This window comes from Taudactylus pleione, unplaced genomic scaffold, assembly GCF_031769625.1.
Source record: "Taudactylus pleione unplaced genomic scaffold, aTauple2 ptg000652l, whole genome shotgun sequence".
Classification (NCBI taxonomy): Eukaryota; Metazoa; Chordata; class Amphibia; order Anura; family Myobatrachidae; genus Taudactylus; species Taudactylus pleione.
Genome location: NW_028285054.1, coordinates 3,177,709 through 3,203,935, shown reverse-complemented (window position 1 = coordinate 3,203,935; position 26,227 = coordinate 3,177,709). Strand labels below are relative to the sequence as shown.

General features: G+C 43.5%; 2 protein-coding genes across 7 annotated transcripts in view; one reads left to right on the top strand and one right to left on the bottom strand.

The window, feature by feature from the left end:
• Window positions 1-8,462, bottom strand: part of PRPF39 (pre-mRNA processing factor 39) — a 31,097-nt gene extending 22,635 nt beyond the window's left edge. Inside the window, exons 1-5 of one of the 3 annotated variants that reach the window (XM_088455343.1) lie at window positions 8,288-8,462; window positions 7,680-7,964; window positions 4,383-4,508; window positions 3,091-3,209; window positions 1,695-1,862 (exon numbers count right to left, since the gene is read on the bottom strand). In XM_088455343.1, the coding sequence (XP_088311469.1) occupies window positions 1,695-1,862; window positions 3,091-3,209; window positions 4,383-4,508; window positions 7,680-7,949 (683 nt within the window). In that variant the 5' untranslated portion in view covers window positions 7,950-7,964; window positions 8,288-8,462. Of the gene's footprint in view, window positions 1-1,694; window positions 1,863-3,090; window positions 3,210-3,349; window positions 3,946-4,382; window positions 4,509-4,598; window positions 4,656-7,679; window positions 7,965-8,287 lie in introns of those variants that run through there. The other 2 variants (XM_088455344.1, XM_088455345.1) reach the window with 2 other exon arrangements.
• A 134-nt stretch (window positions 8,463-8,596) lies between these two features.
• Window positions 8,597-25,034, top strand: DORIP1 (dopamine receptor interacting protein 1). 4 transcript variants are annotated; one of them, XR_015872022.1, is made up of 6 exons: window positions 8,654-8,732; window positions 17,830-18,354; window positions 19,701-19,790; window positions 19,910-20,044; window positions 22,483-22,814; window positions 24,264-25,034. XR_015872022.1 is itself a non-coding variant. In XM_088455334.1 (5 exons), the coding sequence occupies exons 2-5, from the start codon at window positions 17,831-17,833 to the stop codon at window positions 22,664-22,666; spliced, it is 933 nt and encodes a 310-aa protein (XP_088311460.1). In that variant the 5' UTR covers window positions 8,597-8,732; window position 17,830; the 3' UTR covers window positions 22,667-25,034. The 4 variants fall into 4 exon arrangements, 3 of the variants coding, with proteins under 3 accessions (XP_088311460.1, XP_088311459.1, XP_088311458.1); XM_088455334.1 differs by having other exon boundaries at window positions 8,597-8,732; window positions 22,483-25,034; XM_088455332.1 differs by lacking the exon at window positions 8,654-8,732 and adding an exon at window positions 11,607-12,125 and having other exon boundaries at window positions 22,483-25,034.
• Window positions 25,035-26,227: the final 1,193 nt, after the last annotated feature.

The window sequence follows — 26,227 nt, the reverse complement described above, 5'->3', positions numbered from 1 at the left end:
TCAACATAACCATTTTATAGTGAGGGATACACTTACACACATCCTTCATTAATACGTACAGTTTCACATGCACTATTGTGTGATTAGCCTCGCAGCATGGCCAATCACATGATATCGCATGAGCGCAAATCGGGCATACACACTGCACAATATGCCTGATTTCAGCAAATCAGGCGGATATCGTTTAGGGGTGTACCCAGCCTTAATACCATTTTGGTTCTTTTTTTATAGGTTTGTGTTTTGCTTCTATTCACCTCACTTGACGTGATGCATTTTATACTGTATTAATGAACATTGTTTTAAATTATTTCTATTAGGGTGAGTGCCCCAAAAGTTCTTCCTCCATGACTGTTAATGTACCTTACCACATTGACATGGTGTGACTGAATCCTTATGGGCTGTCCCCAACAGAAAATGTCCCTGAAACATGAAACAGAGTGGTTGGCAATACTCTTCATTCTAAGAGACTGATCATAGCATTCCTGCTAGGCTAGGGAAACAACCTGCCGAGTGCCATCCCCACCTGCAGTGTCCAGAGGGTGGGAAAAATTGCAACGCATCGATTACCACTGGTGAATAGATGCCGCACACATCGATTCACAGAGAGGGGAGAGCTTGAGGGCAGCCCAGCATGCCCATAAGTGCCAGGCTCGGCCCCCGAGAGTCTTGAAATAGGGGGCACGTCTTAAAGACACTCCCCCCCATCACATTGACAAAGGGTCTCATTTTGTTTCCTTGGTTCCGATTGCAGTTAGGGCCCAAACACCGCTGCTAGCCAAGCTTCACTGACCCGCCAAAATCCCCAGGGCATAAAGAGTTACTGGTGTTTCGGAATCAGCGGAGGTCGGAGTTGCCATACAAGCATCCCCCAGATACTTAGTATTGCTCAACCCAGTAAAAAAAATAAAAAATAAAAAAAATAAGCCTGGTACTGTCTATGCAGTTATAATTGGTGCTCAGCAAGTATCCAGATGCACCTAACAGAAAATACTGAATGCCTGTGGCTGGGTATATAGGGAAGAGGTCCTGTGATGCTGGGAGCTTGAAAGCTGTAGCTGTTTGGTGCAATGGATTACTCCAACTACATACCCCATGGTATCCCTGTGGACCCTATGAAATCCAAAAAAAGTCACATTATTCATTCATGCCATGTGTCTTCATTTGCTGGATAGCGTTCAACAACTGGTAATTATTGCATCTCTCCTGTTTTCTGGTTGTAAAATCTAACTGTTTAAACAAACATTAAAAATGTTTGATGTAGCTTCTTCAAAATACACCATCCTCTCAAACAAGATAATTCCTGGACACTCTACCCTACCTCAACTTTCAAGTAGAATCCCTTAATTAACTCAGGTAGATGGCGTTCCTGCTAGGCTGCTTTAGCGGGGCGCCCTGCCCGAAATTGCGGTATCCAGCTGGTGGGAAAAATTGTGGTGCAGCGCTCACTGCCAGTGAATGGATGCAGTACGCATCTATTCACAGAGAAGGGAGAGCTTGTCTGTAAGTGCTGGGCACACCCCCAAAAGTGATGAAAAGGAGGAGCGTCTTAAAGACATGCCGCCTGATCTCGTGGCCACGCTAGAGTACCCTTCCTACTATCCAGCGCCGGACATAGAATGAACACCGCGTAGATCATACAAACAGCGAAAGTACAGCAGCTGCTTCATAGCTATGCTGTATTCAATTCAACTTACTTATGAAAATGGGAAGCGTAAAGATGTGTAGGAATCCCCAGCAAACGGCTGTAAATAGACGTGACCCCACTTAGATTTCCTTGCTCGGTTTCATAGGTTATATACATTTCCCATAGCTTGTCTGAACGAAAGTCTAAACCTGCTGACATAATGGCATGCTCAAAGGTTCTGAAAGACAGAAAGGCATTTAATTATACATGTGTCCAGAGATCTAAAAGGCCTAAAGCACATTGCAAACAGTGTTTTGTGTTCGTGCCATCAAATATAAAGACACAGCTTTAGCCACAATGAAGTGGATTTACAAACCCAAACCTGTCACAGAAGGAGATTACAGACAAGTTATATTTTACATATCATTCAATAAACTTCACATTTTAAATTAAACGCTTGGATTTAATGGGACTATTTGAAGGTGATACATGAAAGGTTTCTATAGATGTAGCGTTCTGGCTACTTATGGATTGTTAATGCTGTATGCCCTGACTTATACACCCAGAGAACTAATATACACAACGATGTTAGTTAGAATATAGAAAGTGCACTATAATCAGTTGACACTTGTATATTGCAGAAGTTCGCACAGATGTACCCAGTTGGTCACTACATGAGTGAAAGCTAAATTCATAGCATTGCAACCCATCAATTAGGGATAGCCAGAGACAGTTACCAAGCATTGATTGTCTGACGCCATTTTACCGACTAAACAGCGGAGGTCAGGTGTCAGACAGCGGCCCGCGCACATGCCACAAGGGGCCCATAAACCATTAATGGTATTCTCCTGATGCTTACAAATCATTAACTTAATCTAACCAACTCTACTCTCAATTCTCTAAGGACATGGAACATCACTGAGGTATGAGGAAGTTTAAGCATTCTCAGGAATATTGCCAAAGCCTGCCAATATACTGCATACAATGAGTGAAGCCAATAATTAGGCTGTAGGACTAGCAAAAACCAGCTATTAACTTAAAAATGGTCTTACAGCTTTTCGGACATCCAGAAGGGCAAAACTAATCCTCTAAAACAAACAAAAAAAAACAAAAAAAAAAACAAAAAAAAAAAACACACCACAACGGGTGCTAAACATATGTTCACCTTTGGAAACATCTTGATTTTCCATATTTAAATTGAGAAACTCCTCTGCAGTGTTAAACCCCATACCTAGCAATCACTGGATAAACAGACTTTTGTAGTGTCTCACTTTAACTGAATCAAGAGAGAACCTTCCTGCTCTGCTGGTTTAGAGGGGGGGAGACAGAGTATAGATACACACAGCACCCACCCCCTCCTACCCCTGATGTCAGCGGATTGGGTTTCTTATAACTGTCCGGACAGGTGTAATGTTGTATAAGACCTCCAACTGTGGCGTGTACATACGTATACAATAGTAACTCACCCTCTCACAGTGTTACAGGTCTCTGGGTCAGCAGGATCCAATGTCTCTTTTAAGAACTGAATATAATGTATCCACAGATCAACACTTAACGTAATAGCCTGAATTCCTCTACGATACACCTACACAAAAGAGAAAGGGGGGGAAAAAAAAAAAAAAATAGACCAAGGAGGATGATACATTTGTTCCAAATGAAGAACTTGTAGCCGGTCAACCTTACAAATGCTAAGTATTTGGAATTTCATTGAAAATCTGCCATTACCATTGAAGTGGAGGTTGGATAGAACATGGCTTATGTTCTGAGCTCCACTCGCAGTATCTTGGATCTTCAGTGCGCAGATGTAGTCTTAGCAGGAGCTGAGGGCTGGCTTTGGGGTACAGACCATAAGGCACAGACCCATTAGAAATTGCGTTCACAGCTGCTGACCACAAATTCATAACAAAGTAACAAAATGTAACCAGCAGAATTACAACTAAAGCCACCACACAACGAATGACAGAAAAAGACCTGCCCTACATGTAAAGCTGCAGTGTAACAGAGGCTTGCACTGCACAGATTGACATTGTGGAGATTTAATGTACCTGCCAACAAAGAAAGGAGATATTAGCACAAATGTCACAGTTCGTGACAAATGCCGTAATAATCCTGCTTTTTAATGCTACACAGGGGCCTCATCAGTAGTGTCCGAGCTAACCAATGTCCAGTCGGAATCGGTATGTAATACCGCCGGCCGCATGGCCAGCAGAGGAAGAGATCCCGGCAGCGGCAGCCCTGGAAATCCCCATCGTCCCCAGGTAAGAACTAACCTAACCCCCTAAACCTCCCTTAGGGGTGCCTAACCCAAACCTCCCCCCAAGTGCCTAAACCTAACCCCCCCACTTACCCACTGCCTAAACCCAAGTCCCCCGGGGGGGGGGGGGGGGGGTGTGTGCCTAACCCTAACCCCCCCACCCAAGTGCCTAACCGTAATCCCCCCTCTAAGTGCCTAAACCTAACCCCCCACTTACCTGCTGCCTAAACCTAAGTTCCCTGGGGGGGGTGCCTAACCCTAAGTCCTCCCTGGGAGCCCTAAACCCTCCCCTCCCCTCCCCCCCCCCCCCCCGCTTCGATCGGGATGCCGGGTGCAGGTCTCCCGGCGTAGGGGTAATGTCAGGCGTCTAGATTTCAGACACCTGTCATTTAACCCTAGCCGGGACTGGAGTTGGGAAGCCGGCGGTCGGTATTGCGGCCGCCGGTATCCTAACCGTATACCGTCCAGTCTTCTGCGTCTAAGGTCTACAGAACATCAAATTACCTCATCCGCCTCCATGATGTTATTGTTTCGCTTCTCCAGGTCCGCGTATTTCTTCCAGTAGCCGTAACAATACGGGTAATGAGCGAGAAACATGTCAAACACTCTCCGGGCAGCATAAATGTGATTCTAGATAAAGAAACAAAGTGGTGGTCATGTGGTGTTATACCAAATACTATTAAATAGATATATTGTATATTTAAAGAAATATACACATACATACAACCTTGAAGCCTTGGTTTTTGACGATTATAATCTGCCATGTGTTTTGGTCCACTTTAAAGAAACAAATGAAACATATTTATACGGTTTATCTCAGATGTAGGCAAGCCTGCCCTGTCAGTGCGATTGCTGCAGTTGCATAAAAGCTGGAGAGCCATATATCACCTAGGCCAGGATAATAGCAACATTTATGGTTCATATGCTTCTAGAAGTACACATTACAATAGATCAGCACAATAGGTACACTTTATGACAGAGCTATTTCCACGTGTAAGTTACATACGTTATGTTCTATAGAGAAGAATTGAAATACCTATACACTATGATACAACAGTGTTTTCCTTGCTTTCCAATGCAAGATCATCAGCCAAACAAAAATCAAGAATGGTCTCCCTACAGTTAGGAGAGAAAGCTTTACCCACATGGTGTCTATCCCTCTGGGAGACAGATCAGGCCTTCACTAGAACACCACCAAATATGGCCTCCTTTGTAATACAGAATGAACAGTATAGACACCATGAACTCAGGGGAGCCCACAAAGCTGGGAAGCCACCAAATTGAAGTATCAAAGATTGCCCGGTGAAAAGCAACCAAAGGAATATTCGGAGCTCTTCCCTATGGGATATGTACATATGTGCCCGAGTCCAACGTTCAGAATCTTACAATTTCATTGACAGAAGCTAATTTTGATTAACTCATACTGGAGCAACTAGCTGAAGACCTCAAGGGGAAGGGAAGGAAGGAGTTACATCTAGCGAGCCAGAAAGGGGATGGAGTAAAAATTGCGGCCCCTACGCTGACCCTGGGATCAGACAGGTGACCTAAAGTCCAAAAAAATATTTTGATGTAACCCAGTAGGCCTGTATGTTCTCAGGTCAGGACACCATCAACAAAAAAAAAAAAAAAAATCTTGTGTGGTTGTTCAAGAACTGCCCAATATAACGTTTCACAATGTTGAAACAATGGGCTCAGACAGACCACAATCAGTAGTTGCAGAGTAGCAGAAGGAGTCCCCGCTAACCATAAGCTCATGGGGTCCAAGAGGAATAGGCGTTGCCCAATCACAGAGTCATCACTTACTTCACCCACAGAGGGCTTGAAGGAATTCTTATATACCAGAGATTACTCCAACTAGGCCTTAATGATACTGTTCAGCTCAGGCTCAAAGAGGTCCTTCACATTTAAGAAAAAAAAAAGTGGACAAGATTACTAGAGACATTATCTGCTGCCCAGGGTTGAAGTGTACATCCCAGTGGAACACAGCTGGGTTTGCCTAGGTTCTCACCTTTAAACTTTTGGAATGAAGAGCAGTGAGATCCATATCTGGCAGCAATATACATGAGTTGCCCTATACTAGTTATGGCCAATACAGAGATGGAGAAAAATCCTTCAAATCTTTTGTCTAATGACACTGTTCCAGGAGAGGTATTGTGGTTTCTTTAAAGACGAGATACCAGAGTGTCCATTATAGGTGTTCTATCTTAACATCTAGTTTCTCTGTGAGAAAGGGCAGACTACAAATACTCTAATATGTGACATAGGGGCATATTCAATTAGAAGCGAAAACCGCAGACTTTTCGCAGTCATCTGCGGTTTTGCCAGCGAAAAAGTATTGCGCGCGCCCCCGCATATCCCCGTATTCAATTACAAATGTGCGAAAACGGGACCCGGCGAAAAGGAAATCGGCAAAAAGTTCTGTCAGTTTTGGGAAAATCAGCCCGATACCTCCTAAAAGTTGTACTGACATGGGGGATCCCTATGGGTACCTCCAAATGGCCCTGCTAAAGGTATTTGGGGTTTTTAAATGGTCTCAATAGGCGCTATTTAGTGTCTTTCAGCAAGTGGTGAAGAACAGCATTTTTTAACTTTTTTGGGGGAAATTAAGTATTCGCATCAAATTCAGGGTACATGAAAATGGGTACAAACATATTTAAAAGTTGCTAAAGTCAAGCATTAAAAAGCACCAAAAACGCACCTTCAGCAAACACCTGCAATCAAAAATATACCTCCCCATACTTCCAGGCCCCCCCAAAGGCTATTTCGCTAGTTTTTGAATTTGAACTCCCACTTTGATTTTTTTTCCCCTTTTTTTCAAAGTGCTTTTTTGGGGAGTCCTTTGTGGGTTTTTTTTTTGCGCATTATTTTGACGCAGTTAGCCTCAGGGGGGTCCCCAAACATTGCACCCCAAAAACCCAATTCTGCACCTTTTTCCACAAGGTATTCATAGGCGAAACTTTTTTGCCTATTACATTGCATTGAGTTATCGTACCGGCGAAAAGACGCCGAAACTGAACACGGGAAAAATGTAATTATCGCTGAAACTGACTTTTCGCTTTTAACTGAATACGGCCTATAGTGTGTACCAGCTCTCCCTTTCCCCAAGGTCACTGCAGTGATCAGAGGATGGACAGGAAGCTACAGTGGTCATATTAAATACTCTTCCCCTTAATCTAGGTGGAGACAGCAAGGAAAGCACTTAGGATGTAAACCAGGGGACTGAGGGAGCAGCGAAGTGGGAAATGCTGAAGCTCAGAGCACAATATCCACCTCCTATGAAAAGGGAGAGGACGACATCTAGAAAGAGGTGGGAGCCAGTTATGTTGGAGAGTTCTGCCACCTAGAAACTGGAGTCTACCCAGCAACTGACTCAGGAAAGTACCATACTAGGATGGCAATTTTATTTTTACTTTTTATATTTTGTAATGACAAATGTTTTAATATTCAAAAAAAAAACAAAAACAAAACAGTAACCTTTAGATCTCTCTGGTATGAGAATTTACAGATCAGCTCTACTGAAAAACAATAGAACGTTCCTTTAAATGACAAGGCTTCACTTATATAATTTACTACATCTCAAGAGCATAATATTTAACGACTTATTTGGACATGAGAAGAATGTCTAAACCAACATATGGTGAAGTTTGTAAAACCACTTCACTGGTACCATAAACATCTAAAGGCAGTGCAGCAAGAAACAAGAGTGTAGTGGATGTAAATCAGGAGGGAACATACAGGGGAAAACTACCATACAAGCAGACACTGCCCCAGACTGCTGAGCCCGCGTGTCCTGCTACTAACCTCTAGTTCCACATAATGCAGCAGGTACGTCCAGGTGCTGAACTCCTCGGGATTCGCTTCCACCACCTTCCAGTATTTTTCAAACTCGGAAGGAAGAGGCGGCTCTGGGGGCTCAGCAGCCTCCTCCACCCCACCGACTGCGTCCTGTTCCGGAGACTGCTCCATGGCCGTCACTTCCAGGATGTCTGTATTGGATGGTGGCACCTCAGCCACGGCATTTTTGTCTCTCTCTTTCGGCAAGTTACTGGAATCTTGCTTCACATCCGCCATCTTTACAGTATATTCCTGTAGATTAGAGGAGAGGGGGGGTGGTCAGGGGAAGAGATGTTAAAAAGGAACTAAAATTATGTTTCAGTATACACTGTGTACTATATTATTAGTGGCAACTACATGGCCCAGCAGCTGGGAGGGGACAGACCTACGGGGCCCTGCAGCTGGGAGGGGACAGACCTACGGGGCCCTGCAGCTGGGAGGGGACAGACCTACGGGGCCCTGCAGCTGGGAGGGGAGAGGAGAGGCCTGGGAGAATTTTGAGGTACAGCGGCCTAGGGGGTATACTGGCCTCGCGAGTCACACAGCGCAACACGCAGGGTAGGCAGCCCACATACCGGCTACAGAGCCCGGGCCTCCTCCGCGGCACACACACGCGTCACCAACGTCCCAGTCACACCACGAGCGCTTTTACAATCCGGGGCTCTATCAGCGGCGGTAAGGCGCTAATAACACGCGCCGTCAGAGAGAGCCACTCCGCCCAGCACGCCCGTACAACGTAACGTGCTGCGTCAAGACACCGGCGTGCCCATAGCCGCGTCCTGCCCGTAGTTGCGTGCTACGTTACGGCGCCGGCGTGCCCATACCTGCGTGATGCCCATAGTACCAGCGTGGAACGCACGGCTGTGACGCGCCGACGTCACGGGTGTTGTTGTTGTCGCACGCAGCTGGGCAGAGGCCGCCCGTGTGGACGAGCAGCTGGATCCATGTCGGAGCTGGCCGGAGCCGCCCCCTGGGGCCCCGCGAGTCCCCTCCTTGGCTGAGTACGAGCTCCGCCAGCGGGTGAGACACCCCCCACCCACCACGCCCCCTGTGACTCTGCATAGCGCTGGGTTATGTAGGCGATTACTGGCAGCGAGAGGTTATTACATAGTACATACAGAGCCGTCACATATTTATTAGCAGTTACATATTTATTACCACACATAAACAGAGACTTGGCAATCACATCAGTGCCTGCCCCAGTGGAGCTTTCAGTCTATACCCCACCCCACTCCATGTACACACACATATACATTAGGGTTACTTTTTTTTCAGAATCCAATTAACTTGCTGTATGGTTTTTGGATTGTGGGAGGAAACCGGAACACCCAGAGGAAACCAGCACAAGAACGGGGAGAACATACAGACTCCACACAGTTAGGCCTAGGTGCATATCTAACCCAGGAACCCAGTTCTGTGAGGCTGTAATGCTAACCAGCCCTTACATGCCAGTATGTTTTACATTTATTTACTCACCCACCAGCTGGGACATAGCTCCAAACTTCCTGCCGACATTGGGGCAGTCTCTGAAATAAGAGCAGGTGGGAGATCAGCTAAATGCTCTATAACCTGCTTAGCACCCCTGCTCCACTCCGTCATTATATAGCTGTCTCTTCCCAGGATACTCTTCTCCGCTGATTCGTTATGCAGCCATTCCTCCTTTGTATACCCTGCTCCACTCATTCATTATATAGCTGTTCCTCCTCCACTCATTCATTATATAGCCGTTCCTCCCCTGGATACCCTCCTCCACTCATCCATTATATAGCCGTTCCTCCCCTGGATACCCTCCTCCACTCATCCATTATATAGCCGTTCCTCCCCTGGATACCCTCCTCCACTCATCCATTATATAGCCGTTCCTCCCCTGGATACCCTCCTCCACTCATCCATTATATAGCCGTTCCTCCCCTGGATACCCTCCTCCACTCATCCATTATATAACCGTTCCTCCCCTGGATACCCTCCTCCACTCATCCATTATATAGCCGTTCCTCCCCTGGATACCCTCCTCCACTCATCCATTATATAACCGTTCCTCCCCTGGATACCCTGCTCCACTCATTCATTATATAGCTGTTCCTCCTCCACTCATTCATTATATAGCCGTTCCTCCCCTGGATACCCTCCTCCACTCATCCATTATATAGCCGTTCCTCCCCTGGATACCCTCCTCCACTCATCCATTATATAGCCGTTCCTCCCCTGGATACCCTCCTCCACTCATCCATTATATAGCCGTTCTTCCCCTGGATACCCTGCTCCACTCATCCATTATATAGCCGTTCCTCCCCTGGATACCCTCCTCCACTCATCCATTATATAGCCGTTCCTCCCCTGGATACCCTCCTCCACTCATCCATTATATAGCCGTTCCTCCCCTGGATACCCTCCTTTTTTTCATCTATTATATAGCTGTTCCTCCCCTGGATACCCTCCTCCACTCATTCATTATATAGCTATTCCTCCCCTGGATACCCTCCTCCACTCATCCATTATATAGCCGTTCCTCCCCTGGATACCCTCCTTTTTCTCATGTATTATATAGCTGTTCTTCCCCTGGATACCCTGCTCCACTCATCCATTATATAGCCGTTCCTCCCCTGGATACCCTCCTCCACTCATCCATTATATAGCCGTTCCTCCCCTGGATACCCTCCTCCACTCATCCATTATATAGCCGTTCCTCCCCTGGATACCCTCCTTTTTTTCATCTATTATATAGCTGTTCCTCCCCTGGATACCCTCCTCCACTCATTCATTATATAGCTATTCCTCCCCTGGATACCCTCCTCCACTCATCCATTATATAGCCGTTCCTCCCCTGGATACCCTCCTTTTTCTCATGTATTATATAGCTGTTCCTCCCCTGGATACCCTCCTCCACTCATTCATTATATAGCCGTTCCTCCCCTGGATACCCTCCTCCACTCATCCATTATATAGCCGTTCCTCCCCTGGATACCCTCCTCCACTCCTCCATTATATAGCCGTTCCTCCCCTGGATACCCTCCTCCACTCATCCATTATATAACCGTTCCTCCCCTGGATACCCTGCTCCACTCATCCATTATATAGCCGTTCCTCCCCTGGATACCCTCCTCCACTCATCCATTATATAGCCGTTCCTCCCCTGATACCCTGCTCCACTCATCCATTACATAGCCGTTCCTCCCCTGGATACCCTCCTCCACTCATCCATTATATAGCTATTCCTCCCCTGGATACTCTCCTCCACTCATCCATTATATAACCGTTCCTCCCCTGGATACCCTGCTCCACTCATCCATTACATAGCCATTCCTCCCCTGGATACCCTCCTATTTCTCATCTGTTATATAGCTATTCCTCCCCTGGATACCCTCCTCCACTCATCCATTATATAGCCGTTCCTCCCCTGGATACCCTCCTCCACTCATCCATTACATAGCTATTCCTCCCCTGGATACCCTCCTCCACTCATCCATTATATAGCTATTCCTCCCCTGGATACCCTCCTCCACTCATCCATTATATAGCTATTCCTCCCCTGGATACCCTCCTCCACTCATCCATTATATAGCTGTTCCTCCTGAATAGTGTAGTCGCATCCTCCCATCTAATGTGCTGCACACCAGAAGGAATGTATGATGCGGTTCGCTAACTTTAATACTGTAAAGATATATCATTCTGTCATACTGTGGATCATGCAGTGTGTACGCGAGCACAATATATTATTACATCATATCTTCCCATTTTAAGATTGCCGGTTTGTTCAGGTGTGTAGTTAGCTTTAGATTATCTGTCCAACCATCCAACTAGTTGACTGGTTGGAACGAATATCAGGTAATGTATGGGAGCAAATGACAATCGGCCATTTGCTTTCAAACACTGGAAAAAGGATAAAAGTGGTCGTTCAGACAAATTGGTTAAATCCATTTGATTTTACCAATTTGTCAGAACAACTGTTTTTGTCTGTTTTCTGGCGTTTAGGAGCAAATGGTTGAATGTAATTTTCTCCCCTTACATTACCGGCTTTTCCTTCCAACAAGACAACTAGTTGGATGGTTGGAAAGATAATCATGGTGTCTGGGCAGCTTTAGTATTCCCTATGTCACACCTGATCCGCGTGCACAGATCAGCTGATCCAAGCTGTCATTGGAAAGCCAGTAAACACTATCGTACACGCCCCATATTATACAGGTCATCACCCCTTGTACACTACTTAACTCTACCTATTATACTGCTTAACTTCTCAAATTTGCAGCTGATCACCCCTTATATACTGTGTAAAATTTCTCAGTGTACGTCTTAGTGTGGGATGTAGTTAATAGACCGGCGGACGCGATGCCGCCCGTCTAAATCCCAACTCATCCTGCCCGACAAGGAACGCCGGAAGACTGAACCCGCGCCATCCCGATCGTCCTCTGACGAGTAAGTAGAACACTTAGCCCGGGGATCCGACTTAGAGTTAGTCACCCCCCCCCCCCCCCCAGGAATGGTTAGGGTTAGGCTAGGGGAGAGGGGGTTGACTCCCCCCGGCAGGGGATAGGTTTAGGGCGCGGGGAGGGGGGGGGGGTTAGGTTTAGGCAACCCCGGGGGGGAGGTTAGGGTCAGACGCCCCTAAAGTAGGGTTAGGGGTGGGGGGGAGGGAGGGGAAGGTTAGGTTACTTACCTTTCCCTGTCAGGATTTCGACACGCCGGGCTGCCGGTATTTGATCCGGCGGCATTACATACCGATTTTAGTGTTCATTCTAGCACCCTGCCACTGCAGTTCCTCTTTCCTGCCTGGGGTGTCGCTCTCTGCTCTGATGCTTCTTTTTCTACACTTAGCTGATGCAACAAATTGCTGACATACAGACCAGTGTTTGGTAGAAGCACCAGAGCAGAGATTGATGCCCCAGGCAAGAAAAAGGAATTGCATGGGTTATGACAGGTGCAGGGTGCTAGAGTGAACACTACATCTGACCACCCACTGCTGAATCGTCTTTCTTCCTTGTTGATTGCCCCTTTGTATATTTTATACACCTACGAGAGAGAGAGAGAGAGAATTGCCTTTTACACATTGCCTTGTTTCCCCAATATACACATTATTTTCCTACCTATTCACTCTCTTCCACTCAGTGCATCCGGAAAGCATTCACAACGCGTCACTTTTTCCACATTTTGTTGTGTTACAGCCTTATTCCAAAATTGAATAAATTTGATTTTTGTCCTCAAAATTCTACACAAAATACCCCTTAATGACAACGTGTAAAAAGTTCTTTTTAGATTTTTGCAAATTTAATACAAAACCCCCCACTAAGAAATCACATGTACATAAGTATTCACAGCCTTTGCCATGAAGCTCAAAATTGAGCTCAGGTGCATCCTGTTTCCACTGATCATCCTTGAGATGTTCCTACAGCTTAATTGGAGTCCAACTGTGGTAAATTCAGTTGATTGGACATGATTTTGAAAGGCATACACCTGTCTATATAAGGTCCCAAACTTGACAGTGCATGTCAGAGCACAAACCAAGCATGAAGTCCAAGGTATTGTCTGTAGACCTCTGAGACAGGATTGTCTCGAGGCACAAATCTGGGGAAGGGTCCAGAAAAATATCTGCTGCTTTGAAGGTCCCATGAGCACAGTGGCCTCCATCATCCGTAAATGGAAGAAGTTCGGAACCACCAGGACTCTTCTTAGAGTTGGCCGGCCGTCTAAACCTGAGCGATCGTGTGAGAAGGGCCCTAGTCAGGGAGGTGACCAAGAAACAGATGGTCACTCTGTCAGACAGCATTCCTCTGTGGAGAGAGGAGAACCTTCCAGAAGGACAACCATCTCTGCAGCAATCCACCAATCAGGCCTGTATATTAGAGTAGCCAGACAGCAGCCACTCCTTAGTAAAAATCATATGGCAGCCCACTTGGAGTTTGCCAAAATGCACCTGAAGAACTCTGGTCTGATGAGACAAAGATTGAACTCTTTGGCGTGAATGCCAGGCGTTATGTTTGGAGAAAACCGTGCACCGCTCATCACCAGGCCAATATCATCCCTACAGTGAAGCATGGTGGTGGCAGCATCATGCTGTGGGGATGTTTTTCAGCGGCAGGAACTGGGAGACTAGTCAGGATAAGAGGGAAAGATGAATGCAGCATGTAAAGAGACATCCTGGATGAAAACCTGCTCCAGAGCGCTCTTGACCTCAGACTGGGGCGATGGTTCATCTTTCAGGACAACGACCCTAAGCACACAGCCAAGATATCAAAGGAGTGGCTTCAGGACAACTGTGTGAATGTCCTTGAGTGGCCCAGCCAGAGCCCAGACTTAAATCCGATTTAACATCTCTGGAGAGATCTATAAATGGATGTGCACCGATGCTTCCCATCCAACCTGATGGAGCTTAAGAGGTGCTGCAAAGAGGAATGGGCGAAACTGCCCAAAGATAGGTGTGCCAAGCTTGTGCCATCATATTCAAAAAGACTTGAGGCTGTAATTGCTGCCAAAGGTGCATCAACAAAGTATTGAGTAAAGGTTGTGAATACTTACGTACGTGTGATTTCTTAGTTTTTTTTTTTTTTTCATTAAATTTGCAAAAATCTCAAAAAAACTTTTAACATGTTGTCATTATGGGGTATTGTGTGTAGAATTTTGAGGACAAAAATGAATTTATTCCATTTTGGAATAAGGCTATAACATAACGAAATGTGGAAAAACTGAAGCTCTGTGAATACTTTCCGTTCTGATAACTGTCTATACACCATTGAAAGCAAAAATATTAATTCCTATATACAGAAGATCGTCCTGTTTTCTGTACATATCATCACTTGTAGACAACCAGTCACCTCATTATTCACAACTTCTCAACGGTAGCGCTGAGCGTCTTTTCGTGTAACTTTTTACCTTCTAATGTGTCTTATTCCCAACTTGATGCAAATAGGACACACAGGCAGCTTCTGTTGATTAAAATAAGTGGCATGCCTATATTCTGTATGCGACTGCGGGTGCATCTACATGTGAAATGCTGCATTACAGTGCCATCGGCTTTGACACTGTAACATAGCATAGCATTTTGCATGTAGATACACCCGCAGCTGCACACAGAATATAGGCATGCCAATTATCATTTTAAAAAGCAGAAGCTGATGTGCGTCCTATTCACATCGCTTTGCAAATAAGACACATTTGAAGGTCAAAATTTGCAGGAAAAGAAGCTCAGTGCCAACAAGTCGCATGGCGCTCATGCGTTGTGTGTAACGTGACTTGTAGCGCACGGAGGTAACATGTATGTGGACACATCTGTATTGTTAGGATTGGATAAAAGCAGATAGTAGTCATTTACTACAATTTGTTTATAATCTTGATAAGAGCAGATGAGGATTTATGTTTGGTTCAGAAGCATTTGGGGCAATGTTGGCCAGTGGTTCCCAAAGTCGGTCCTCAGGGCACCTGAACACTGTAGGTTTTAAGGTATCCATGCTAAAGCCTAGGTGACTTTATTAGTACCTCAGTCAGTTTTATTATACCATCTGTGCACAAACATGAATAGCCTTAAAACCTGGACCGTTAGGGTGCAAATAAGATGCATTTGAAGGTCAAAAGTTGCACAAAAAGACGCTCGGCACTACCATGTCATGCCCCTACATGGCGCAACTAGAAGGACTGTTTAACGCGCAAAGTAGTAAGATGTATGTGGACACATCTGTATATACTATATACCCCAGTAATACTCTGCACATCGTTTTATCTCTTATGTGATGCCTAAGAAAAAATATAATATAAGACATTCCCAATATAACTGGCGCTGGACAGATTGCCCAGGTGTATTAGATAAAGTGCAGACTTATGGTGCATACACACGGTCAGATTTGTCAGATCATCATTAGCGTTGAACGATAACTATGAACGATTTCTGACAGTATTAAAATTAATGAAGTCGTCCAAATCTGTCTGCAAACACAGTCGATGTCAGATATCGGTATCTGACAGACAGGAACACGCATCGTTGCTCGATGCATGAACTACATGTCAACGATATGAACGATTTAACAATTTTTACAATCGTTATCGTTCATATCTTTAACAAAATCTGACCGTGTGTATGCACCATTACACTCCAGCATTGTACCTTGGGGTTCTAAACTTCTGATCCAAACAAATTACATACAGTGACATGACACAGAAGATAAAGATGGCCCTGTCAAAAAGCGCTTACAATCCACAACATACTAAGGGGTGAATTTACTAAGAATCGAGTTTGGTCGAGTTTTTTAGTTTTTAAACTCACTTTACTTCACCAAAACTCGGGAGAGATTTACCTTTTAAAACTCGCAAATGTACTAAGAAGTGAGTTTAGCTGAAAGTGAGTTTTGTCGATGGTGAAGCAGATCAAGTTTTTTTCCCCCCAAATTGCGAGCCTAGAAGAGAGTTTAGATGAGATTACTTACTCGAGATTGCAGTGTTTTCTCTCTGCAAAACTCACCCAAGCAAGCAGCCTGCACATATCAATGAAATATGTGAATGCTGCTTGTGTATTGAACCTGTAAAAAAGTGCTAAATGTTAGATAAATAATGACATAGGGTCCCCCCCCCCAAAAAAAGCATAACCAGCTCCAGACTTGCCAGCCAGTCCTGGTTCCTAAAATTACGGGGAAAAAATGAGTAGGGTTCCACCGTAATTTAAGAACCAGCACCAGGCAGAAGAGCCAGACCTAGTTTTGTATATACGGAGAAAAAAATGGTGTGAGGTCCCCCGTATATTTAATACTAGCTTCAGACCCTTTCTAGCGGGGGACTGATGCCACAGCCAGGGGAGCCCTTTCACCGGGCCCCCCAGCCGCAGCATCAGCCCCGACCGCTAGTCAGTCCAGGCCGGGGATTCCTGAGGAGCTGGGAGCCCCCCCCAATAAAGGGGTCCCCCCTCCAGGGCACCCCTGTCCTCGGCTGGGAGCCGGGGCTATCCCCGGCCCTAGGGCGGTGGGTGCCGGGTTGATAGTGTTAGTGTGTAGTGTAAAATCAATGGTTAAATATTGTCTTTAGTTGTGGAACTACACATACAAGCAAGCCTCTCCCGCATACTGGTATTTGGAGAACCACAAATACCAGCATGTGGGGCATAAAGGGGCCGCTGGTACTTGTAGTTCCACAATCAAAGCAATACGAAAAAAAACACAGCATACACCATGAAAGTAAAATTTTATTATAACATACATGCACACTCACACATACTCACCTATTATCCAAAGTAATCCATAGGGGTACCTATAAAAAATAAAATCCGTACTCCCCTCACCTATGCGTAGTTCACGATTCTTAGTAAATTTGCGAGTTGCTTCTTTCTCATGTAAAGTAATTACCTATTTTGGCCGATGGTGAGTTTTTCGAGTTTGCAATCTCACATGAGTTTTAACAGTGAAAAGACAGAACTCACTTCCAAACTCACTCGACTTTGTCTTTAGTAAATTTGCGAGATGAAAAACATGCCTAAACTCATGTGAGATTGCAAACTCACACAAACTCGGAGCTTAGTAAATTTACCCCTAAATTTCACAAAGTTGGTTTTAAGTAGGGATGTGCAGGCTCGGATAGGTTCGAATTTGCATGCTGAGTCTTGCATGGACAAACATCATTATTCCTGGACAAAGTCCAGGAATAATGATGTTTGTCCATGCAAGATGACGTTTTGCCTCTTTCTGAGTCCCGTTTTTTGGAGGGAAAAATCTGAACTCTGAGTGCAAATTCGAACCTATCCGAGCCTGCACATCCCTAGTTTTAAGTGGGAAAACTTCTTAAAGATTGTAAAAAAAAAAAAGTTTACTTTGCTTTTATTGTAAATATCTTCAGGGAAAATCACTCTCAGCAGGTTCTTGTTAAATTGTATTGAAAAAGGCAGACTTGTGTGTCCCTCCACATTGTAGCCGTGCAGACTGATGTTGGCATTGGCTGGTTTTTGCTTTACTTTAGGTCATTTTGTCATTTGCAAATATTCACTGTTTACTAGGCATGTTTTTAGTCTTGATACAGAAACGTATAAGAATACTTTATAAGTATAGGTAGTAGCTGCCCTATAATTGTAATTAAACTGTTGGAATGCAATATGTGCCAGGCTATAATTGATTAATGGGAATACTCTACTGACAGTATGTTCTCTCTACAGGATGAAGACATTGTTTCAAGAGATCAAAGCATCCATCAAAAACAACTCTGACCACGACCGCTCTTTCTGGAGGCCGGTGCTCCCATGGGGCGGCGTGTTCACCATTAAAGCTGGCCGTAAAGCGGTATCTTGTATGCCTCTCTATGTTGAGATAACGCTGAAAAACACGTGTACCATTGACGGGTTTTTAATGCTGCTCTATGTCATCCTACGGGAGAATAACACGTTCCCCCGGGAACTGTCTCACTACCTGGGTCGGGAGTTCGTCGATTACTTCCTCCATCTCATGGACACCTACAGTTTCACGTCGGTAAAGTTGCTGTGGATATGGGACAAGATGGAGAAGCGTCAGTACAAGTCAGGGATACACAAAGCCTCTCTGGAGATTGACTTGTTTGGCAACGAGCATGAAAATTTCACTAGAAATCTGGAGCACCTGATGGCCACAATGCAGGAGAGTTACTGCTCCAATTCACAGTGTCCGATCCGTGCTCAGGAGAGCCACATGCAAACTATTCTAATCAAGTAAGTTAGTATTACCCCAGTTCAAAAAAAATATTCCCATCCAATTCACAGTGAAAAAAATAAAAAATAATTTATATATATATATATATATTTATTTATTTATTTTATTTTTTTGGCAGAATTAGTTCTAAGAAACAAAGTATTGGCTTGTTTGGAGTGGCATTCAATAATGTCAAGCACTGATTATATATAACATATCAAACAAAACATGCAAACACATGTTCCTATAATCTATGTAATAAGCGAGATAGCGTGTCTGTCTGTTTGTCCTTTATGCACAGCCAGAGTTTTGGACCTAGCTCCACCAAATTTGGCATGGTGGTGTAGTTTGCCCAGGATTAGGTTTTTGCCTAGGTTTGACCTTCGTCAGGGCCATACACTGTCACACAATCCCTAAAAATGGGAACACTCTTAAATTACACAGGTTCCAGGGCTGGCTCCAGTGGAAATTGGCAGTCTGACAAAAACCTGTGTGAAAGCTACAAATGTATCCTTTTAATTTCAGTCTGAGCAAACGTTATGACTCTTGCAAGTTCATATTGAATCCAGAGTTAAGCTGGGTACACATCAGACTATGTGTACCGATGTCACGGGCGACGGGACCTGGCATGCGGCAAGTCCATACACACTTGCCGATGCCGGGTCTGATGGGGGAAGGGACGTGCCATGCTGCATTCTGTAGGGCCGAAGGGGGATGTTGATAATGAACCGCGGGAGCACGGATATCATGGGTACACACTAGACGATGTAGCCGATATGTCTCTCTGATCCGCATGATCAGACGACATATCGTCTAGTGTGTACCCAGCTTAAGTCCTTTTTAAAGTGGCCATATATATTAGTCAGCCCTCTGTGTTTGCATGCAAGGGCGTAAAGATCTTAAAAGGGCCCTCCCCACAGGTAAATAAATCCCATACATTTTCCCCCACACAGAGCCCATTCATGTTATGCCACACAAAGCCCATTATACACATTATGCCATGCAGTAGTAGTGCCCCTTATACATTATGCCACACAGTAATGCCCCTTACACATTATAACAGTAATGCCACATAGTAGTAGTACAAATTAATCTCCCAGTATACGTTTATAATGTCGAGATTCACAGAATGTCGACATTCGTCACGTCTGTTTTTTCACAATGTTGGATTTCGGCTGTGGTAAGGATTAAGGATACTCACGTCGCCAATGCAAATCGTTGACATTCCAAACGTCGACGGATTTTACTGCACCCGATCTCCATTCCCATTCTGTTCATTTATATAAACTCTCTAAATACTTATGGAAAGTGTGTATGAGTATACGCTGAGTTACAGAATATACTCTATGCCTGTTTATCATTTCAGCCCCCCTCATGACATACCACACGGAGACCTCATTCAGATGGCGGTGGATGAGCTGTTCAGCTCCAGGATTGAAGTGTGTGAAGAGACCGGGTAGGTGATCCCAGCACTGGATGGTGACGCCACTGTAGGTGCTATATATAGGTATATACAGTATATAGGTGTGGATGTATGTGCTACCATGATAGGTGAGACTTTTCTGTCTCTTCTAGGTGTGGCTGCTTGAGAGAATTTTCTCAGAGAATTTTCTGTCATGGAGCTCCGCCATTTGTTATCTTAAACATGGAACAATGGAAGTCAGAAGACCTGGCTTATGTACCATATAACTTGGATTTATCCGATCATAAGTAAGTACAAACTGATCATAAGCCCAGTACTAAGATACACGGAGACTACTTGAGGTTCCTCCGACTATAGCTGCCTACCCTCCAACATTACCCCTTCCATCTGGTACAAAACACTCTGCTCCTGGACTTTCCTCCTAATTAATGTTTGCAGACACCTGTGTTGAGCTAGTGAATAGATGAGACAGGTGTTTTACCACAGGTGGCTGCAATCATCAATTAAGAGAGAAGTCCAGGAGCAGAGCATTTTGTACCTGGTGGAAGGGGTCATGTTGGAGGGTCTGTAGTTGTACTACAAGGGCCAGCAGACACTGCCAGGCAGTGTGCATGCTGGGATATTTTAGTTAAACAAGAGTCATATGTTTGTTTCCGGGTGTCTTGGTGGTACCCATATATAATTAAAGAGGCTCTCCCCCTTCACATGGCTAGATATTGTGTCCATGGACAAAAAGGTATGGTAATATGTTCAGTAAAGATTGCAGGAGGGCACATACCAGTTTAATAATAGTCACATGAAGATGGTAAATTCTGTCCTGCTTAGCAATAATAACTTACATGTTTACTGACTTGCAGTAATATAAAAAGAGGCAAACACTGAAGACATAATGCCAACTAGGATCACAGTTGGCGTTGCATACCTTCCTATTACAATTGTATACACAGTTTGGGATTGTATACAACATAGATAATAGTGGATAATATAAAGTCCTTAATAAAGAAATAAAACATGGGAGGATAAACGTAAAAGCAATGGAGTTAGTACAAGTTACCGTATGGCACATATAAACCAAGTCAGCGGAAGTCAGGATACCCGAGACATTTAAAGGAGAGTGTAAAATGAGTTGTAAAGAAAAGGCAGATGGAAACAGATAAATGCATATATTGGACAGGATATTAATTGGAAGTATCGCCAAAGCTGGATTATATAAGATGTGACTGAAAAAGTGGATATGCTTTCAAATGCAAACTTTTGACCTAACAGTATATAATTAATAGAATACAATTATTTCTATAGCATTTTAACTTTCCTAATGATCTTATGCTCAGTCAATAAAGAAAAACAGACTGATACATTTATTTTGTGAGTGTACTGTGAGGTGTGATTGGATAGGCTGCATTCTCAGTGATGTCACTGGTTCCTAGTGACTGGATAGGCTGCATTCTCAATGATGTCACTGGTTCCTAGTAAATGGATAGCTGCATTCTCAGTGATGTCACTGGTTCCTTGTGAATGGCTAGGCTGCATTCTCAGTGATGTCACTGGGTCCTAGTGAATGGCTAGGCTGCATTCTCAGTGATGTCACTGGGTCCTAGTGAATGGATAGTTGCATTCTCAGTGATGTCACTGGGTCCTAGTGAATGGCTAGGCTGCATTCTCAGTGATGTCACTGGTTCCTAGTGAATGGCTAGGCTGCATTCTCAGTGATGTCACTGGTTCCTAGTGAATGGTTAGGCTGCATTCTCAGTAATGTCACTGGTTCCAAGTGAATGGATAGGAGGCATTTTCAGTGATGTCACTGGTTCCTAGTGAATGGATAGGAGGCATTTTCAGTGATGTCCCTGGTTCCTAGTGAATGGATAGGAGGCATTTTCAGTGATGTCCCTGGTTCCTAGTGAATGGATAGGCTGCTTTCTCATTCGTGTCACTGTACCTAGTGTATGGATAGGCTGCTTTCTCTTGTTCCTAAAAGCTAGACCCCTCTTTTCTCATTGGAGAAAACATTCACATTTTATTATTAATTGAAACGGTCGCTGCGTGGATGTTTCTCTGTATGCACCTTCTACAGAGTCTCACAGACCTCCACAAGTTTTGTTACCATGCCCACCACCACCAGATTCTTCCCCAGAACCCGCTTTGCCAGTTTTATAGGAAATGGACACATTGTGCAAGATAAGTACATCTGGAGAATTTCTCCATCACGGAAATTACTGCTAATTGCTGACATTACAGGACCTCAAGAGCACTCAAAAGCTCAGTGATGCCTACAATTAGTATGTAGAATGGAACATGGAAACATGTACTTGTCCTGCATGACATAAAACATTTTACTGCCAAGTACAGAACAGTTAAGTGTACTGTACTTGTTACCAACACTTAGCACAGGAAGCTAATGACATCACTGACACACAAACATATAGATGATCTCACTTGTTCTGGGTGATGTCATCAGGAAAGTGAATTGATAGGCTGCATTCACATAAATATAGTCCTGTTTTTCAGTAGGTTGTAAGTTCTTTTGTCTGTCTTGTTTTATTACTATGTTTTTGTTCCCAGTTGTCAAGTACTATGGAGTACTCAGGCACTATGTACATTTTAACAAATAGTTAAGTTAATAAATATAGGTCCAGGCCACAAAATAGCTGACTCCGTTGCAAGAGGTCTGCACACTTCTCATTGGCTAAAACATGTCCTGTGACCCGTTGGCATGCTCTGCTTTCAGATACCTGCTGGAAGGCGCCACCCTTTTCAACAAAGACGAGCACCATTACTCCGCAGCCTTCCAGATCGACGGATACTGGATGCACTACGATGGCCTGAGGAACGTAAACTTAATCCTTTTAAACAAACCTCCTGAGTTGCTGCTTCTCTCATCTTTAGTTTATGTGCGATCGGCAGAAAAATGACTGGCGCCATGTACAATTTTTTTAAAATCCTTTGTACGGTTGTATTTTTTTTTTTTCCCCTTCAAAAACGAGAGTTGGGAAAGTGGAAATTTTAGGAAGGAAAAGGACTCTCTTCTTACTGTTTGCACCTCCTACAAAGTAAACAAAGGTATGTTAAAGGGTACCTTTAATTTACGGCAGAGGGGGCCATTTTGTGGGCTGAACCAGTATTCAGTCTTTCAATTCTTTAGGAACAAGCAACATCATACCTCACAAATGTCCCGATAGGAGGACTCTCTCCCTAGGTGGGACAGTTGGAATGAATCTCGCACTCACCGATAATCCTCAGAGTTTCATTGAATAGTTGGTGGCTAAGGGGCAGCCTAGAGCTTCACTCCTGAGGGTGTGCCCCCTGCCAGTATTCCCGGATCTGAAATGTTGGGTGTATGCGACATCACTGAAAAGAGGCGCTTTATGCTTCAATTATGTCAAATTACTGACAAATGGACTGGCCAGATTCTCATCCATATTGGTTCAGCCCATACATTGGCTGCCAGCACTGTCTGTAGGGGTCAGGGACACTTCAAAGAAATGGATGTGGATTTGATGTCCAACGTCAGGCTTAGGACACATGGGACTTTCTATTCATCTTGTCAGGTGAAGTCATTCTAGGGCTTGTTGTTTTACTTGGCTCCACACAAATAGCTGCCTCTGCCTCACCTGGTTTGATACAGGTTAAGTAAACCTGCATTAGTTGATCTCTGTGATTGCTAATTCATAGAGCACTAAGGCAAACTGACAAAATCATGATCCATAATAATGGGATATATAGTGGCACTTGTAACAGATGTATTTATTTTAGTAACCAATCGGGTAAAAGAAAGTCAGAATGTAGGCTGGCTTGCGGCATGTGTAAGTGTAATATGATGGGGTGGTTTTGTGACATGGTCACAGGTGCTTTGCAGCTACACCTATATCGGTCTTTCTTTTTCTGTTAAATGCATTAATTACGGTCTACTTCTGTTCCCCTATCTATTCCCAAGAGATTCTTTGCTGATATGAAAAAAAGTTCTCTACCATAATAATAATTTGTAAGATTAAATGCAGCATTAAAAAGAAAAAAAAAAAAAAGTTATTTTAAAGTGTAGGTAAAGGGGGCTTTAAAAAGTTATAGTTGCATTCTGTAGCGGCTCTATCTGGCAGCTTTGAAGCTGTCACCAGCGCGGCTACAACAGTTCTGGTCAAGCAACACGATGCAGGTTGAATTCTGGGCAGCCCTTCATGCAAGTGGTGCATACAGACTGTTACTTCGCAGGATTTGAATGTGCGGTGAAGGACGTCTTTCCACGCAAAGGGTTTTGGACTAATAATTTAGTCAGTGCCAGGTCCCCCATGAGCGAGCAGATGCCAGGAGCCTCCCACTATACAGCTAAAACACACAGTAGTACAGCTGTGAAAGATTATTTGTTTTTTTCAAAGCCCCTTCACCCACACAATAATAATGATTTTTATTTATTTTTTAAAAATGTTAGCAATTTTGCACAGGAGTGTTGAATTTTACAATTGAAATTATTATATTAGTAACTTTTCTCCCTTTGTCTCACTTTTCAATGTGCAGCAAAAGAGCCACTGGATGGATGGGAGAGTTAGCACCTGGCGCTTATTATGCCAGTCAGGCTACCCACCTTTAGCCACACTGCAATGCCAGTGTAATGTGCTGCAGCTTTCTCACTTCAGGAGTCACTGGATCGTACCATCCAATTCATTAGTATTGTTCAGTCGGTAGCTGTATGATCAATAGATAGTAATAAAATCACCAGGTGAGACTGCCTGCTGTGCAGGGTTCTTGCAGAGACACAATGGATCTGTACAAACGGCAATTCCAATCCGTGATCGAGAAATAATAGTTTTTATTTTTGTACATTGATTATAGGAAATCTTATATTTAAAGGAATATAGCATTTTTTTTTTAATGGTAACATCTCCCAAAGGAACTTGTGTGTATATATATAAAATAAAAAATGATCTGAGGCTTCTTGAAAATAGTTGATGCTTTACAGATGATGTGTACAAGAGGTTTTTTTTGTTTTTTCCTCATAACTTTCCAGGAAAAAGGTGAAGTGAAAGTAGGTCCTTAGAGAAGCCTGGTTTCCTTTTTCCAAGTAGTTATGATCTTACCTGAGATGTTGAATTGTGTAATAAAAACCTAAATACTTTCACTGTCCCTGGTATATTAAGGGCTTGCAGCTTCTTCACACTTGGCATCCAAGACAAAAAAAAGTTTGGACTATGATAGTTCTGCAACGTGTAATATATATCTATATATCTTGGCTAAAAAGGTGAGAAAATAATCTATGCAATACTTTGTAATTCTTTTTATACTTTTATTGTTTACAGAAATAAATTTATATGAAAAATACTATGTGTTTATTTATATTGGGTTTAAAGAGAGCAATCACTATGTTATTTAAGAGTAAATGTTAGAACTTTGCATTCAATCTAACAAAAATGCTCAATAGTTTTTGTACAGTTGTCAAAATATTATTGTTGCTTTGTGAGGCTGGACACTGGGGAAAGCAGGACTTGCATAAAATTGGGTCAGAAGGTAAACAATGTATATATAATTTTTTTTTTCTATTTCATATAACACTGTAGCCTGCACCTGTAACTCATGTAGAAAATAGTTCTGAGATGAGAGGGAAGGAGAACATTACTTTTTGATAACGAACTGTGATTACGGTCAGTGTTTAGTTTGTTCCCAACAGCATTAATGTCAACCATGTAACGACCCCCCCATACTATGTGACTAAATGTCTCAATTTCTCAGTGTTGTATAACTACCATACACATTTCCTTATTCTGAATACAGAAACTCTTCAATATATTTATAAAGTAAATATGTATTGAAGAGACTTTCTGTATTTATAATGCATCTCCAGTCAGCCCGGAGGTAATGCCGTGAAGCTTGCGATACACTTAAATCAGGCAGCCGAGACTTTGCCCAGATATAGAAAATGGACAAATACACGGAAACACCAATATACGAGGTGTGGATATTAAATAACAAGAATATATGTAAAAAGGAAGTGGGGGTACATTGACCTTAGACTAATCCAAAACGGTTTCGTAAGTTTCACCCCTCTCGCACCGATAGTTTGCAGTCACACAGCGTTTGAAGAAGTTTGTGTTTTTCATATGCATCTTATGCAGGAGCAGAGCAACGTGTTAACTTCACATTTTTAGTTAGATTCAATAAAACGCCCACCAAATCTTTCCTTATGCTAACACAGGCTTACGGGGCAGATTGTGTGTCACGTACAAGTATGTTTAAGCGGCACAAAAGATTTAGGGACTGTCGTGAGGATGTTGAAGATGAGTGTTGCAGAAGACCTTACACATAAAAAAATATAAATGAAAATGTGAAAAAAAAAAAAAAGTTTGAATTGACCATCCACTCAGCATTCAAATGATAGCAGAAAAACATCGACAATGAAACTGTTAAGCCGCGTATCCACATAGTGACATTCAAACGAGAGCACAATGACGACATTGCAATCGTGCTTCTATGTCTAGTGATGTGCC